We start from the raw sequence: 16,473 nt of genomic DNA on the forward strand, positions 1-16,473 counted from the left end.
AACGGTCTGAACACAAGTCGTGCTGGATCCATGCCCGCAGGCAGACAGCTGCTGGCGTTTTCCATGACTGGGACATGTCTGCCCTCACCGCTCGATATCCCCCGCTGAGGCAGGTCAGGGTGAAAGCAGGTCACGCCGAAAAGCCACACGGTTGTGCCATGGCCCGGGTGGAGCCTCGTGCCCGGGCGTAGCTGGCAGGCGTGTTTTCTCCTGCCTGGCGCGCTCGGCAGCAGGCAGGGCACTGCAGGGGCTGGCACGGCACCGCAGCCCTCCTCCAGCAGCCACGTTTAGGGTGTGAATGGGGAAGGGGGTGTCCCCACGCTCAGACCAGCTGCACGTTTGGATGCAACTTGGGGACAGGGGTCACTGCAGCCCTAATACCTCATTTCCACCCAAAATAAAAAGCCTGGAGTGCCAAATTCCTGGCGGGGAGACAGACAGGCACAGCCCGTGATGGGCAACCACCCCGTGCCCTGCCAGGTCAAGCAGGAGGGGACGTGGCAACTGCGCACCCAGGCTCGCCAGCACATCCAGCCCAGCCTCTCCCTGTCCCCAAAGAGAGGGCAGAGCAAAAAGCCACCAGCATCCTGCAGCAAAGGCAGGCTGCCAGGCCCTTGAAGAGGCATGAGCTGAAGGGGCCAGCCTACCCCCAGGCAGGATGCTGCGGGGTGACCCCGCAAGGAGCAGTGGGGAGCATCAAGGGCAGCTCAGCTGCCAGCAGGAACACCCACAGCAGCCAAGTATGACAAGCGCAGCACGTAGGCGGCAAGCTCTGCTCAGGGACAGTCGTACTGTCGGGGATTAACAGCCCAACTTCTGCAGCGGAGAGGGGAGGAGCCGCACCAGAGCAGCCTGAGGCCAACGCAATTGCTCCATTAACCACCTTCACCACAAACAAACCTCGATGAGAAATGATGACGCTTGCTCCGATCACTCTCCTCCCAGCAAAGCTGGGGAGGGGGGGGGGGTCTGGCACGCCCAAACGGCAGCTTCCCTGTTCTCTAACATGAACAGGCACAACTTCTACCACTGAGCAGGCTGTCGAGACAGCCTGGGAGAGGAATTGCCCTCAGCACAAGGGCAACAGGCGAACAAGATAACGGGTAAGTCCCTCGGGCCTTGGCTGTCAAGGAAAATCTGGTGTATTATAAATCACACTGGCCATTTAAACACAGCTGTGTTTCATGCAGAAGGTCACTGGAGGAGTTAAAGGCATCAGGAATCTTCACCCAAGTGATGAGGGTCAAACTCTGTCCCCTCCCACCAAGGTCAAGTAAACAGGCTTGTGGCCACCGGCCGTCACCATCCCCGAGGAGCGCTCGCTCCTTCCCGGCCGCGCGACCCAGCACGCGGGGGCTCAGATACCTCACAAACAGGGAAAGTGGGGACACGGAAAGGCCACGCTGCCCTGCGCAGCACCAGGGTCCGCAGCCAAGCAGCACGGAGAGCTCGTGTCCTGTATCTCAGGGGCCGCTGTCCCACCCAGGCAGGCTGCGCACCTCTGCACAAGCAAGCGAGCTTTGCTCGCCATCTCGTCCGCTTCCCGCGCTCGGTGTGGACTTGTGGCTGCAAGAAGGCTCCCAAATAGCACAGTGCCTTTGAAAAACAGCCCCTGCAGCAGCAACCAGCACCAGAGGCGGGTGAGCCATTTCCCGGGTCCAGTGAAGCGGGAAGGTGCAGGGGCCCACAGCCCTCCTCCTGCTCCGCAGGACTAACAATGCAGGCCGTGAACCAGACATAATGGAGCAATGCCCAGAGTCAGTTGTTCTCACTATGTTTGCAGAACCCCAGCCACAACTTCCACGTCCTAGAGGGATAATTGGTTTTATTTGGTACGTCACAACGTTTTAGTTTGTATTTAATGGCTCTATGAAGTCTTAGTAAATGCAGCTTTTTTCAGTTAAAGAGAAACGCCACCCCTGATGCCTGTACTAACCAGACAGTAATGCTTGGCTTATTTTCTCTTAACTGCAGAATGCACAGGGGCTTTTTACCTCTGACGCTGTTTCCTTAAGCTGCTCTAATGCCTGCAGGGGCACGTAGGGGTGAGGGCACAGCTGAGCGTTCAGGATCTGGGAGAGAGTAATTTCTGTTTCACCTAGGCTGCACCGAGCTTTTCTTTGGGCTGCCTGACCACCAAGTCAGCTGCCACATGTGCTAACCAGGACCAGAAAAAGGCAGGAGTTGAAGATAAATTACAAATTTGACATTGACCTTCACAGTCTGCACCAGACAGTTCTTGGTAAACATTTCAGGCAGTGTCTCCCCACCAGACTTCACAAAAACACAGCTTTGTCGTAGAAACTGCCTTTAGAGTCTGCTACAGGCAGAGGCTGGCCGAGGGTTAGTCTGACAGGGAGCCACTGACGAGCAGCGACCTTTCTAGCCATCAGCAGGCTTTGCCATCCCCCTTTGGCCGCGCGGCACAGCAGCACCTCTCGCTGCAGCCCTGCTCCCTTCTGCTTTGCCGATTTGCCCGCCGCTCCCATCGCAGCGACAAGAGATACAAATGTTAATGGAGCCTGCTACGCAAGCAGGAAAGCTCCCGAGCGCCGGGTCAGGCGCTGCCAGCCCCAGCGTGATGCGCACAGCCAGGGGTGATGTCAGAAGCCAGCAGCACCCCATCCCAGCCCCTCCGCAGGGAAAGCACAGCGGGAAAACACCAGGGCTTTGGCTGCAGCCAGGCATGCGCGGGCAGAACGGCGCTGCGGGGCCGGGGCTGGCTGGTGCTCCAGGGAGGTTTGTAACGGGCACTGTCACTCCTCCTGCAGCTCCTTCTTCTGAAAGGCCTGGAGCCTCCTCCCCACTGTCTGCTGGACGATCTCCAGACCCTCGGCGTCCAGTTCCTTCATGAGAAGCAGGATGGCATTCAGGACGTTGTTCTGTCGGGAGGAGACAGACACTGCTTTATACAAGCACGTTAATGCCAGCGATTTTCAAAGAGCTGCTCTTTCTAGGAACTCCACCACCACTGGCAGCAGTTTGCAGCAGACACCTGCAGCTACAGGGACAGAACAACCAAGCCCTCGGGGCAAACATGGGCAGAGGCTGCATGTGATGAGGCCAAGTGGAATGCAGGACAAACCAGTCCGCTCAGTCCCACGCAGCCTGCCCACATGCCTCTGGCTCCTGGCCACCCTCCCAACTGGCTTCCGTAAGGAAAGGCCCATTCAAGAGCAGCTGCCCTCCCTCTCCAGCGTGACCGTGTGTAGGATGGGAGAGGACAGGAAGCCTCTGATCTGAGGAATGAGAAGAACTGGCAGAATCGCCTAAGCACGAGCTGGAAGGGACTCTTGAAGGTCCCCAGCCCAACCCCCTCCACCGATGCAGAACTACTGCCAACACCAAACCACGGCTCTGTCAAACCACGTCTTGAAAAGCTCCAGGGAGAGATTCTGGAACCTCTCTAAATAACTGCCCTTCTAGGGAAAATCTTTTTCCCAACGTTCAACCCGAACCTCCCCTTGTTTAATATTTTCTTTTCCCAAAAGCCAGAGCCTGCAGTACTCACAGTGCTGTGAACCAACACATTCAAGTATATTTAAAACATGAACGAAAGAGAGATCGCAGACTAATATCAAAATGAGGCAGAATGTGGTCTAGATCTCACCCTGCCGACTGAAGCGATGGCACTGAGCCCAGCAGACGGCAATTCCCAGCTGAACAGCCAAGATCCATGAGGTTCAGCCAAGGCTACACCAGGGAGCGGGGCTGAGGAACCACCTAAGCTTTCAATTCAGCAGCCTCCTGCCTGCCAGGCAGGCTGCCAGCTGCATTTCAGCCGCTGCCCAACTACCACGCGTTCTCCGCACCACCCCAGCGAAGGGCCACACACGTGCTCGTGTGCGGACAGACCAAGAGGACAAACCCCATCGGGCTTTCCTTACGTTGCATGATGTCTTAAGATGAAAAGCAGTTTGGGCTTTAAAGATACTCACTCTCTTCTTTCGGTTGCAGTCTGTCTCTCGAGGTGAAAAGGAGGAAAATTTATCCCTGGGAACAGGCTTCATACCAAGCTCCTCTCGAATTTTGCTAAAGGAGGGGACGAAGAGCAAGTGTTATTATGACCAGCTGGGAAAACCTTACTCTGCCAGGCCAATCCTTTCTACTCATGGGCAACCATGCAAGTATCTAGCTGAAGGACTCAAGGCACATCTGCTCACACACCACCACTGCCTACAGACCACAACACCCCAAGCCAAACTCCCACACGAAGAGCCTCAGAGCTATAAAATGGGAACGAGCACACTGCCACGAGGAGCCTGCTCCCAGCTCTACCTGGGACAACAGATTCCCAGGCTCGATGCTAGCTGGGACTGCAGACCCTGGAACACTGCACTTGAACAACACGTGCCACAGCACTGACATGCGCTGAAGCGTGCCACAGAAGCAGAGCTAAGCAGGAATGGGCTGGAGAGCTCACACTTCAGAGAGGATCCATCTCTGTCTGCACATGCAGCTGACATGCTTGAGAGTAAGTACCCACCTACAGAAGAGCCTGTTTTGCAGATACAGAACCAGACCCACAAGTGCTATTAAACCAGCACAGCTCCACCGGGGTAACTGGAACAACAGGAATTTGCACCAGCTGCAGGCCTGGCCCGTGGAGTATCAGGGTTGGCTGGCAGGGTCCTTTCATGCTACACGCAAGTTCAGCCCAGAAATCCTAACAGCTCACAAGCAAGCCCTCACTTTGTCTCCTCCAGACTGAAGTTCAGCAGTTCACTCTCGGTCTCCGTTGTGGATTCAGCAGCACTGGATTCAGTGGCCTCGGGACAACCGTTCTCCACGCTCCTCCTGGCTGGTGGGGCCGTGATCTCCTCACCATCAACCAGGGCCTGGGACAGTTCTTCCTCTGTCACAGCTGCAACAGCCAAAACAAAACCCTGCTGCAATGAACTCCAGCAGCCCAGGAAGATGGCATCTGTAACGGTGCAGGTATGGCTGCTGCAGAGCTACACTGCAGGTGCTTGCTCCCAAAATTGTCCTTTGTACTGGGCTTTTGTTTTCATCCTTCTGCAGTAAAACCCGCCCAGGAGAACGCTGGCAGCTGCCACCAGCCTCTCAAAGTGGGAAAGATATAAAGGAGGGATGCAAACACGCTTTGCTATTTCTTGTCCCTGGAAAAGGCTCCAAAAGCCACCAAGTTATTGCTACCAGACGGAAAAGCTTCTCACTTTTTTATGACAGCAGATCCAATTACAGAATCTTTGTTTTGCCACAGCAAAGGAGAGAGTTCTGAAAAACCACTAATTAGCGGTACCGTCCCAGCTATAAGGAGGCGCTCTCAGCTAGTGCTAACTCTGGCACTGCAGAGAAGGGAAGAGAGAAAACAGCTTAGAAGCAGCGGATCTTTCAGAAGGGACACCCAACCTCTGAGACATCCTGACTGAAGGAAGAGTCAAAGGATGCCTTAAAGACAGGAACCAACGCATCACTGGTTTCCAGTTCACCCTGCCCATGGCTTGGGGCTGTTTGTTTACCTGCAAACACCCACCTTGGTTATCAAGCTTCTGCAGGCTGGGTAGGTTACGCAGCACCGTCATTCGGTAGCGGTGGGGGTCTGACCCACAACAGGGATTTTCAGAGAGCCACAGGACCCTCAGCCGGGGTAGGTTTTTGAGGTAGAAGAGCTCATTTAGGCTTGCAATGTTGTTCTTCCTCAGATAGAGTTCACTCAGATTCTGGCACTGACTCAGCGGCTCAAGGTCCGAGATGCCATTCACACTGAAGAGAGATTGTAGGATCAGAGACCAGCGAGCCCATCCCTCCCTCCCCATACTGTTCAGGTGGGAGCACAGCCCCTGTAGCACAGTGGCTTTCCAGCCCCCCTCCTCCAACAGCTTCACTGAGGAGCCTCACAGCACAGCAAGGGGCATTTAGGGGCCTGTGGCTTTGGACACAACAAAAAGATAGTGTTTTATCTTTCTAAACAAAGGAAAGAATTAAGAAAGCAGGCCCTCCTCTGTGCTGAAGATGACAAACAGCCTTTGCTTCCCCCAGACACCCATCACCCTTGCACTCCTTTCTGTAGCAGTTCCTCAGACTCCCTGAAGGAGAGCCCATGTAAGATTCCCAAGCTAAAAAGCTCAAATTTTCAGACAGCATTGGTTCCGTGGGATCCCCAGGACAGGTGAAAGGTGGGTGTATTGGGGGAGGGCTTATGGAAATTAAAAGTTTTGTGACATCCACGAAGCACTTCAACAAGCATTCTGCAAACTGGCCCCATACAGAGGCCTAGAAGATCCCAGCTGCACTACGGACTAGGACTTAGGGAGCAACAATCCTAAGAGGTTTTAACACCTCTCAAAACCAGGATTATTTTCTTGAGTAGTGAAGTGATATGCAGAGGTGCTAGCAGAAGAATAACCATTTAATACATCTCTGCTGCTTGAGAAATCGGGCATGAAGAGCCAGGCAGCTCAGACACACAACCACAAAAAGGTGGGTTGAAGAAACCACAGGCCAAGCCAGAGCCCCATGAGAAAGGCGATTTCCCCTGCCCTCTCCAAAGCTGCCAGGCCGACATTCACCTGAATGTGATCACCTCGATGTTGGGCAAATCCCGGCATATCGATATCTGGGCAGGAAGAGAGAGAAACAGCAAGCTGGCATTCGCAGAAAAAAAAAATAATAAATAAATAAAAGCAATTTAAATCACAAACAAGCAAGATAACAGCAAGAACAGGAATTGAGGTTTGCTTCGGTCTACCCCAAGCTGAACACCACCAGAGATTAGCTGCCACAGCCAGTGTAGAGTCAGCAGCTCCTCTGCCTTCTCCGCCCAGGAGTGGAAGCGCAGACACCAGCCAGCAGCACGTCGCTCTTCTGCTCCAGCAACTCGGCAGCCTCCAGAGCGGCTCCCAGGCCCCGCAGGCAGCAGAGGATCCCTCTTAGGCCAGACAGCCCTCTCCTAACAGGGGAGTCCCGAACAGACAAGGTAGGACTCAGGGCCCCGCTCTCCAGGGGCCTGTGCAGGCCCTCAGAGAGGACTTTTCCAGGCGCTCTCTGGAAACAACAACAGCAACCTCTTTTTTTTTTTTTTTTTTTTGTGTATGTGATGCTAATCCTGAAAAAGCACCGCAACTCGCTGGCACCGGGCCGGCCCCCCCTCAGCGCCCCTCCAGCTCCATCCCCTCCCCGCTCCGGCTGCCGGCCCGGCCTCAGGCTTCCCCCCTCCCCCGGTGGCGCGGCCGGGGAGCTCGTCGATGGCAGCCGGGAGCCGGGGGGCCTCTCCTCGCTGGCTCGTCCGGGCAGGATGGGAGCGGCTGCGCGGTACTTACATCCGTCAGCTGGCTGCCCCTGCGGGAGGAGAGCGGGGGGTCACCGGGAGGCGGCAGGGCCCATCCCGGCCGCACCGAAACAGGCCGGAGCCGCCCCACTCCCCCCCACAGGCTGCCTGCCCCGCCTCAGCCCTGCCAGCCCCCCTGAGGCCTGGCCTGCCCGGCCCCGCAGGCCCAGCGCCCCCCGCCCGTCCCGTCCCCCGCCGGTGCCCACCAGCAGTTGAGGCGGCGGACACCGTCGAGGGCGGCAGCCTTGGCCCGCGCCAGCACGGCCGCCCGCGTCAGCCTCATGGCCGGGCAGGGCCGCGCCGCCGCCGCCGTCGCCAGGGGCGGGACCCAGCGGCCGCGCAGGCTCCTCCCGGCCGGGGCGGGCCGGGCTGGGCCCAAGCACCGGAGCTCCCCGCGGCGGTGCCCAGCTTTCCCCTCCTCACCCGGCGGGAGGGCCGGCGGCAGCCATCCGGCCCCCCCGGGTCTCCTGCTTGGGTGTCTTGCTTGCAGCAGGCTGGGCGGCCTGAAGCAACCTCAGGTGCAGTTTTACTTAATTATTCCATATTTACGTGAAATTTTAGAATTCATTTCATTACATCTTATTAGAGAATGTTTCATACATATAGCTATACCTTTATGGACATATATCTAACTTCACACGTGAGTGTATATACCTCTTTATCTATATATGTATGAAGTGTGCATAAATCAAATATATATACATATTTCTACACATTAATATATAGAAATATAGGTAGCACTGCTGACCGCACCGGCACCAGGAGCCCCAAGGCCAGTCCTCCTCCATCCCATTTTGGGGTAAAATTGCTGCGATGTGTCTCCATTTTGCATCTTTAGGGCCTCCAACACGCAGCTTCCACGGTGGAATGGGGATAGCTGAAATGAAAAAGCCTGGAGAAGCGGTGTGATTAGCTTACAGTCCAAAATAAGGGGTGAATGCAGCATTTCTCAATGTTTTTCTGCATGTTACTGCCTCTTTCAGCAACAGAAACAACTGCGGGATGGGGGCTGGCGGTTATTTACTTGTTTACGCTGGTGTTTTGGTGCAGTGGTTCAAACACGATGGACCTGAACCCTCGGTTGCGGTGGTGGTGAAGGCCTTGTGCCAGGGAGAGGAGATGGGCGGCACTGAGCTCCCTGCCTTCCTTATTGCCACGCTTCTGGGTAAGAGAAGGGCCGAGAGATGCGTTTATTGGGTTCGATGGGCTCGTGCTTTTCAGGGAAAATGTGGGATAAGAAGGTTAGGCAGATCATCATTCTGCATTTTCTTCTTTCTGTCTCTCAGCACTGGGCTGCCGTCACACCCCTGGACAGCTAGCCAGGACCTCGGGCTGGGAGGCCAGGGCGCAGGTGTTGCACTGATGTTTTTTGAGCTGGATATACAAGCACTTGGAGGCAATTGAAGCGATTTTTGGAGTTCTCGACTTTTCTGTGTGCAGCTGTTCACAGGCCAGCTGGCGTGAGGTGGCTGCTGAGACCTGGGATTTGGCCACTCGGGCCGTGTGTCAGTGAAGGCAGCTGCAGGATCCGAATCCTCGGTGTCGTGGGAGGAGCAGCAATGTACACAGCTTTGCCATACTTTTGTTCTCCAAATCCCAGGCTGCTTTCACTTCTAGTGAAACATGGAAACACCCAAGCATGCTTTCAGCTGCCTGGCTGCGCAATCCCAGCCCCAGCCATGCTTAGCTGCACTGTCAGCAGCAAAGCCTGTCCCTGAAACAGGCTAAGTAGATTAAGGAATCTTCTCTAGGTGCCACAGAGATATTGTCGTACTCATCTTGCTGACAAAAGTACAGTTCAGTCAGTTTAAACATACACATCCTCCTCTGCCTGCTCTGACACCTCTCCTGCAACTGAAACATGCACAAAAGACTGTTTCATTCAGGTTAATTAATAAAATTGATTTTAATCCCCAGTTTAATATTGCAAGTAGTATCAGTAATAATCTCAGGCATGACGAGAGACTCTCCATGGTCTTTTAAAAAGGAGAGAGCTTAAATAATGCATATAGACTTGTAAAGTGCATTAAATTAGCAGCCTGGAGAGAAGAGCAAAACAACCACTGAGGTCTGGGACACATGGCCTCGTCAGGCTGCGTAGGATCACCTACAGTCACCGGCACGTCCACTTCCCACTCGCAGCCCTGCAGTGTCGCCTAACAGATCGTGCAGGGCTCCGATGCAGAGATTGAATCTCCCCACCATGAGCTCCCCAGGCTCTCAGCTTGTCTCATACTCAGCCGTGATGAGGTCCAGCTTGCTTCTTAATCCACGTGAGCAAAAGAGTGAAAAGCTCTTTGTACATTTGGGCTCCTATCTAGAGTATCTTCAGTTTGGGCTGCACTATGGGGTAGCCACACATTCTCTTCCCAGCTCTGTATCAGTGTTTTATACAATGAACCTATTTCCACTTGTTTAATTACTTTGTGGAGGGTTCAGGAAAGCTACTTCTTTCACGTAATCCTTATGTGTATTTTCTCATTTCAGAAAAGCTTTTTTTCTGATCAGTAGCTTTTGCTGTGACCTGTGATTCCTCCAGGCAGGGTCTCACAACTTACTTGCAATGCCCACAGAAGCTTCAGAAAGAGGCATTCTCAACTCCCGAGCGTCCTGGCTACTGAACCAAACCTTCCCTTGGACGTGCTGTGGGATTGCTGTTGGCGTGTGAGTCACAGCACAGGGAGTCTGAAGGAGCTGGGAGCTGCCACTGATGATGACAAGAAGTGCTGCTGGTACTAATCCTGAGTGTCATTGTTGCTGCCAGGATCAGCACCTGCCCCTGGTGCCGGTAGCTGTCACACCTCCACACCGCTCTTCACGCTTGACACCACCATCACCTGTGGGGTGCCTGCTGTCACGGTTATCAGTGGTTCCTTCCTCCATTGGCCACGGGGTACTCACTACCATCCCCGTGCAGATGGCAGCGCCTGGACGCACACCCTCCTCTGGAGTGCAGGCAGCAGGCGGCCTCACTGCTGCAGCTGGGGGTCAACCAGCACCACCTCTCTTGGTGCTACCCCACTTGCAATGGTGGTACCTGCAGGTCCCTACCGAGCACCATCCCGGTTAGGAAGAGCTGTTAAATGGGGTGGAAGGACCAGGATGGATTTGGGGGAGGCATTTGGAGAACCTGTTTTATCCTCCCGGTATCACCAGAGAGGTGGTCAGCACTCCTGGAGATGGGCTCTGCTCCCTCCCCTCCTGCGTGGTGTGTGGCAGGGAAGGGCAGCTTTCTTGGGAAAGCCCCACTTGGTTGAGAAAGTCTCAGCAGTTGTTTCTGGGCGGCGAGTTGTTCCTGTAACTGCTCCAACGTAATTTAGCGTCATGGCAAGCTTGGCCATGTCGTGGTTCAGAGGACGGTCTCTTCATGGCAGCTCTCCAGCAGCTATTCCACCCACAGGACATTCCCTCCATGCAACTGTCACTGCTCTGGGGTCAGCAATACTGGATGGGATCGCTGTTTAGATGTTGGCAGGAAATGCTGTGGTTTGGTAAGAGCTAATGAAAAAATCTTGTCATCATGGAGTGGAGGCAGGCGTGTCACCGTAGACCTATGCAGGCTCCGTCAGAGGCTCAGTTTTCTCTCTGGGAAGCATCCTGTTCAGCCCCTCTGGAGAGCCCTCAAGGGAACACCAGGGTCTACAAGACACTGCCAGAGCCAGTGAAGGAGATGAGCACTCCAGGGGTGCTCTTTGTGCCAAGTTGACAGAGGAGCTTCTGCAGAAATTCTGGAAAAATCTTCAGAGAGGGCTTCCAGCAAAGCTCCTGCTAACTACAATTTCTACCTGCAGCGATTTTCCTGTATGATCACACCGGCACTGGCACTGTTTCACTGGAGAGTGGTATGGACACCACAGCAAGCCACCCTGGGATATCACGCAGTTATCTGACCAGGGCGAGAGATTTCACGACAGCCAAGACCCGTCAAACCCAACAAATATGAATTCTCAAGACAGCCATCCACAGCAAAAGGAAATCAAACCGGGCAACTTCAATAAACAAAAGCTTAAAATTACATCCCTATCATGTCAAGCTAAAACATAGCATTAAATCGAGAACGTGCGAGTTATTTATATAGCAAATTGTCATATTATTAAAAGCTAATCTCATCAGAGCAGCTTGCTGTCCTCATAGCCAATTGCATAGAACAAGTATTCAATTTACTGTGAAGCCTACAACATCAAGAGTGAAGAGGCAAAGGCCACCAGATGCATGGAAAACTTCTTTCTTCAGACTCTTCTTCATTCCTGTGCAGGAGCTCTGTTGGTATTTCTTTCCTTTGTTTTACACACAGTCCTTACACCAAGATAGAAGTGGCACCGCAGCATCGCTGTGCTGTTGCAGTCCGGATTTTAGTGCTTTGCCGTGTTGACAGAGCTAGTCACTGGTTACAGCTGAAATGCCAAAATGAGGAGCAATTTCCACTGCTCACGGTGCTCTGCAGAGACCATTATCAGTTCCTTTTGTCAATAATACACATCGTATGAATACATTTACATGGGAATTGGGATCCTGCTGATTTATGTATATTCAAAGTAAAATATTAGGCTTCTTTCTGCAGCTCTTGCAATGCTGTGAGATTCACAGGAAGGAGCCTGAAGGGATCAGGGTGCTAGGTCCCTCCCTTATAAAGAGTCCAAAAAACATGCAAAAAGGGCAGGAAATTAGACTCAAGGTGGGTCAGAAAGCTCCCCCCTGCCTTCCCCCTTTCTGAAGAAAAAAACCTGCAGAATTAGAGAAGCAGAGCAGACACAGCAGGAGCTGTATTGAACTGACTGCAGTCAACTTACTGCAAGGGGGTTGCATAAAATACCAGGTGTTGGGGAAGAGAGAAAAGGGAAAAAAGCAGAGAAATCCTGCAGAAGGGTTTATTAATCACTACAGACATGGGTGGATTACAGCACTGGCACTATGGCCACACATAATACTCTAGATTTTGAAATCACACCCAAGTGGCAAATCTAGTAGTTTTTTAAATTACATTTTGGAAAGGATCTGGCACAAGGAGCACAGAGAGGTACAAGGAAGTAAAGGAAACTTAACCAGCACTATTTTCTCCACCCAGATCTGCCAAGGACAACGGCCGCTTTGCAGGGGAAATGTCCCTTGCAGTTCAATTGTTTTATCTCTCAATCCTGCCCCTTCCTCAAATCCCCCATTAGGAGCTCAGTGTCATGGAAGAACAAAGATTAAGTGAAGATTAAGAACATTTAAATGAAGATTAAGAACATTTAAGTGAAGATTAAAGATTAGGAACAAAGAGTAAGTGAAAAGTCCTGAGTAGAAAACACCCATTCATGGCAAGGAACCCCCATAATAGCTCCCAAAACAGCATTTTCACTCTGTCCGACAGCAGGAGTTACATATAATCCCCAAAATTGATCCCGAGTAGAGCAGAGCGGCTCATGTCTACACTGCTCAGGTTTCTGGAGCAGACTGGGCTACTCTTGCTCATTCAAAATCATCTCGTGGTGATAACCTTTCAGCTGTTCCCAAGCTGGGCAAAGTACTAAAGTCCGTCCATAGGTGCTGCTGCTGCTGCAGTAAGGTGGACTTGCTGTTTGGACTGCCACCGTTCACATTAGCCATGTCTGTACTAATCGAGATCGACCTTTTGGTGTTAATATTTTCAGGCTTTTTTTCAACAGGTAATAGACAAAGGACAAAATGAAAAAACAAAGGCGAAAGTTCCTGGAATTCCTGATTTCAAGTGCATTTGAATATTGCTAAATAAATCCACCAACATAGTTTCTTCCAGGATTGATGGAATGAAAGTCACCTGATATAAATGATATGTTTTTATCAGTATTTTTCTGTTCCTGATCAGCTGTCGTATCAAATTAGCAAATTACATGCTAATGGAATTTGTACACACTGGGCACAGTACAAATGCAATAGCTCTTGTAAAACATGTTGAAAAATGAAAGGTTTTTATCCTGTGCTGTTCAAAGCTGCTGAGCAATAACGATGAACCATCTCTGATCAGCTTCGAATGACTAACAGATATCATATGTAATTTCAGTAAAGGAAAAAATCCACTCCCATGAGTAATATAAGATGAGGAAAAAACGATTATTTTGACAAATAGATCTTTATGATGTAAAAGGCAAATAGTGATGTTCACTTGGGGGTTGCTAATTCTTTGGCATTTGCTTACTGAATTGCAGCCTATGAAAAAATCCGCACTTCTGGAAGTTATGAAAAGATGGGTTTTTTCAGCACACTCTGATTCCAACATGTCTGCAGCTGCAGAGCCAACCTGACGGCTTCCCGCTCCCCCTCCGCCTCCTCCTGCCCCTGCACCGCCCTGCACCGCATGCCAACACGCTTACTAGAGCGCACAGAAACCGCATTAGGGAGCGAGCCAGCTCAAAAATAATTAGTGAACTGGTGTTACACAGCTATGCTGCCAAGGGTGATGGTCCAGTTTCTCCAACAGCTTTTCAGTGGCAGCATGGGTGTGAGCTCCACCACCATCTTACTGCACCCCTTCTTCCTGGCTGTGTGCTACCCAGAACTGTGCCAGACCAAGGACTTGTGCAGCTCTTCGCTGGAAGGGGATCGGAGAACCGATCCTGCTAAGAATAACCTTTTTTCCCTGAGCGCCAGCTCATCTTGCTGCTGAAAGAGCAGATGGAAACGAGCACGGAGAGGACAGTTACTCCTTGAACCCGAGTCATGTCTGAGCATGCTCTGAAACTAGAGGGCATGACTTGAGGGGTCTCTTCTGAGGAATGAGTTGAACCTGAAGATGATGTAGCATGTGTGAGACTCTGCTAGTTTAACTGCACAAGTGTTTTTTATAAAAATCTTACAGGAACGTGGCTGTGGAGAACATGGTCAGGAGTCCCACAAATGCATATTCACATCATAGACATGCAAGCTGGAAATGGCCCAAGCAAACCAGAAAGCATCTCTTAAATCCAATTGCGCTCCCTGTGAAAAGGGGGAGGAAGGGCTGCATCTCTGGGTGCCTCTGGGAGCGAGGAGATAATCTCCTTGGGATCATCTCACACATCTGCGTCACTGTTGCAGAGGCCAAGAACAGTGGGCTCAGACGTTTGCAGAAAGGTAGGTTTGCTGCAGCAGCTCTTGGCTGACTGAATTTAAATGTGAATAGAAAGGATCAGAGCCGTCCCTTTTCCGTTGCACCCTGTTCTGCATTTTCAGGAGCATTGGGGGTGCCCGCCACCACTGGGACAGGGGAGCAGCGAGAGGCCGATGTATCCCCAGTGGTGTCTCCTCGGTCCCGCTGGTGAACGGGAAGAGCTCAAGGAGGGGTGGGCAGACCCTGCGGGTCAATGCGTGGTTCTGCAGCGAGTGCTGTGGGCACAGATTTGGCTTCCACAGTCACAGGACCCTCTCTGAGGGTCGAGGACTGCCTAGCTTTATAAATACAGACCAAGGGCTGGAAAACAAATGGCCGTTAAACTTTCTGCCACAAAAGCGAACTAAAGGAGATTCCCTGTAGAGCTCAGGTGCTTTCACTCAAAACTCTCTGCCGCACATTTTGGGTGAGTGTTTTGGTTTCTAAACACAGCCCAGAACTTCAATGTCATGCTCCTGAATATTAGCCAGCTTTGACAGCTCATGTCAGATGTCTCTCCCTGCCCCTTCAGTACAAGATGCTCCTTCTGTCACAAGCAGCATGTAGGGAAAACTGATTTTTCTTGAGTTCTCAGGGATTCAATAAACATGGTGGTGCTTTCTGTGACTACATCCTTCCACCCTTGCCTATGACTTTGTACAGTGCAGTGTATCACTAACTGTGCTATAACACCAGCAAAGCATTGGGATGAAACCATTGAGAAGTGGCATTAAAAAAAGCTGCAGTACCTTTAAATCAGCAAAAGCTGCAAAAATACTGTTCACCTTCCTCTTTGGTTGATAAGTTCATCTTTGTGTTCTGGGGCTGGGAGGGAGAAGGAAAGCAGCCAAGCAGCCTCCAGCTTGTCTCTTCTCATGAGTCTCAAAGCTAATAGAAACAGAGCTGGAGTCCCCCTGAGCGTTTCAGGAGTCATCACCTGGAAATCTGCATTGCCGGAGCTGCTCGCCACACAGCAGAGCTTGCTGACGTTTAAAGCTGTCAGTCAAATTGCTGTCTTCACTTTGCAGATTGCTGCCAGCCTGCTGTCTGGCGTTTTCAGTTTTACTGCTCGAGCACGTTGCTCTTAAATCTGTGTGGCAAATGGTGCTGGGAATAATCTCAGGAGCAAAAAAATCCACAGATAAAAGAGGTACTGAGCTGTTCAGCGCTCTGCCTCGCTGCTCGTTTAACAGCCCAAATGCAGGCGTGTGCGGAGCATTATCCCAACTCTCACTGTACAGAAAATGAATTTAAGGGAAGAAAACTAATTGCTGCTGGTGTGTCAGATGGTTATGGGAGCAGTCGTGGAGTGGGAATGCATCCTTCAGTGTGTGGGGTAACCCTTGCACCGGGATGATGAGTGCTGTCTCCAGACTTCAACCCTCGCGCAGTGCCGTGGGGTTTCAAGAGCGTTGAGTAAGTCGGTATTTTGCTTAAATTGACGGGGTGTATTTTAAATCATGGCAGCCCAGTCCATCTGGGTGTCCTTGTTTAATACCTGCACAGCCAGAGCCACGCTGACCCTTTGGGGATGATGGTGCTTCACTCGTGCTGCTTCTTTTGCCGGGGTGAAAGAAAACAAATGTGACAACAGCCAGTGACAGCCGGATTGCCTGTGATGGAGAAAAAGGTGTTTGCGTCGCTCCTCACAGACGCAGTGGTACGTGTTTTACGAAGGAACTATTCAAGGACTGAGCAAAAATGACTGTTCAGTGATGCTACGCTGCCCTCACGCGGGTGTTTTAGAAATATCCCCCTCTTCAACCTGCACTAAACTAATGCTTTGAAACTCTTGGGCACCTCCTCCAAGAAAGCCCTTTGCAATCACAGTGATTTTTTTTTTTTTTTTTAAACCGCTTCCACGGCCCGCGCGGCCTGTGGAGGATGAGGTCGGGGGAAAAGCGGAGACCCTGGCCTTGGCCGCAGCCTCGCCCGGCCGGGCGGGCAGGACCATCTCTACCCGGCACTGGAGCTGCTTCCGATGGGGTCACTCGCCAGGCTGTGACCGCCCCCGAGACAGAGCAGCTGCCGAGCCCGGGGCGGGGGGGGACCGACCACCGGCGACCGCCCGCCAAAAGCCCCGGCCGGCACGGCG

At 52.2% G+C, this 16,473-nt stretch overlaps 1 protein-coding gene and 1 long non-coding RNA gene across 2 annotated transcripts; one reads left to right on the forward strand and one right to left on the reverse strand.

The window, feature by feature from the left end:
* Positions 1-1,807: 1,807 nt before the first annotated feature.
* On the reverse strand, positions 1,808-7,627 carry CFAP410 (cilia and flagella associated protein 410). Its single transcript, XM_074877992.1, has 7 exons — positions 7,498-7,627; positions 7,284-7,302; positions 6,534-6,580; positions 5,498-5,727; positions 4,693-4,864; positions 3,939-4,032; positions 1,808-2,882 (listed from the first exon to the last, which is right to left on the reverse strand). Exons 1-7 carry the CDS (start codon positions 7,572-7,574, stop codon positions 2,757-2,759), a joined length of 765 nt encoding a protein of 254 aa, XP_074734093.1. The 5' UTR covers positions 7,575-7,627; the 3' UTR covers positions 1,808-2,756.
* A 57-nt stretch (positions 7,628-7,684) lies between these two features.
* LOC141947307 (uncharacterized) lies at positions 7,685-10,593 on the forward strand. The gene is made up of 3 exons (XR_012630071.1): positions 7,685-7,809; positions 8,342-8,456; positions 8,578-10,593. It is a non-coding gene; the product is annotated as an uncharacterized LOC141947307 (long non-coding RNA).
* The last annotated feature ends 5,880 nt before the right edge of the window (positions 10,594-16,473 follow it).

The sequence above is a fragment of the Strix uralensis genome, chromosome 9, assembly GCF_047716275.1.
Source record: "Strix uralensis isolate ZFMK-TIS-50842 chromosome 9, bStrUra1, whole genome shotgun sequence".
In the NCBI taxonomy this organism is placed as follows: domain Eukaryota; kingdom Metazoa; phylum Chordata; class Aves; order Strigiformes; family Strigidae; genus Strix; species Strix uralensis.

Coding starts and splice junctions, on each gene's coding strand:
- CFAP410 (XM_074877992.1), bottom strand. CDS start 7,574: ATGAGGCTGACGCGGGCGGCCGTGCTGGCGCGGGCCAAGGCTGCCGCC. Junction 5,728..6,533: donor ATCGAGGTGATCACATTCAG/GTGAATGTCGGC, acceptor ATCTCTCTTCAG/TGTGAATGGCATCTCGGACC. Junction 4,033..4,692: donor TTCAGTCTGGAGGAGACAAA/GTGAGGGCTTGC, acceptor CCCCTCCTTTAG/CAAAATTCGAGAGGAGCTTG.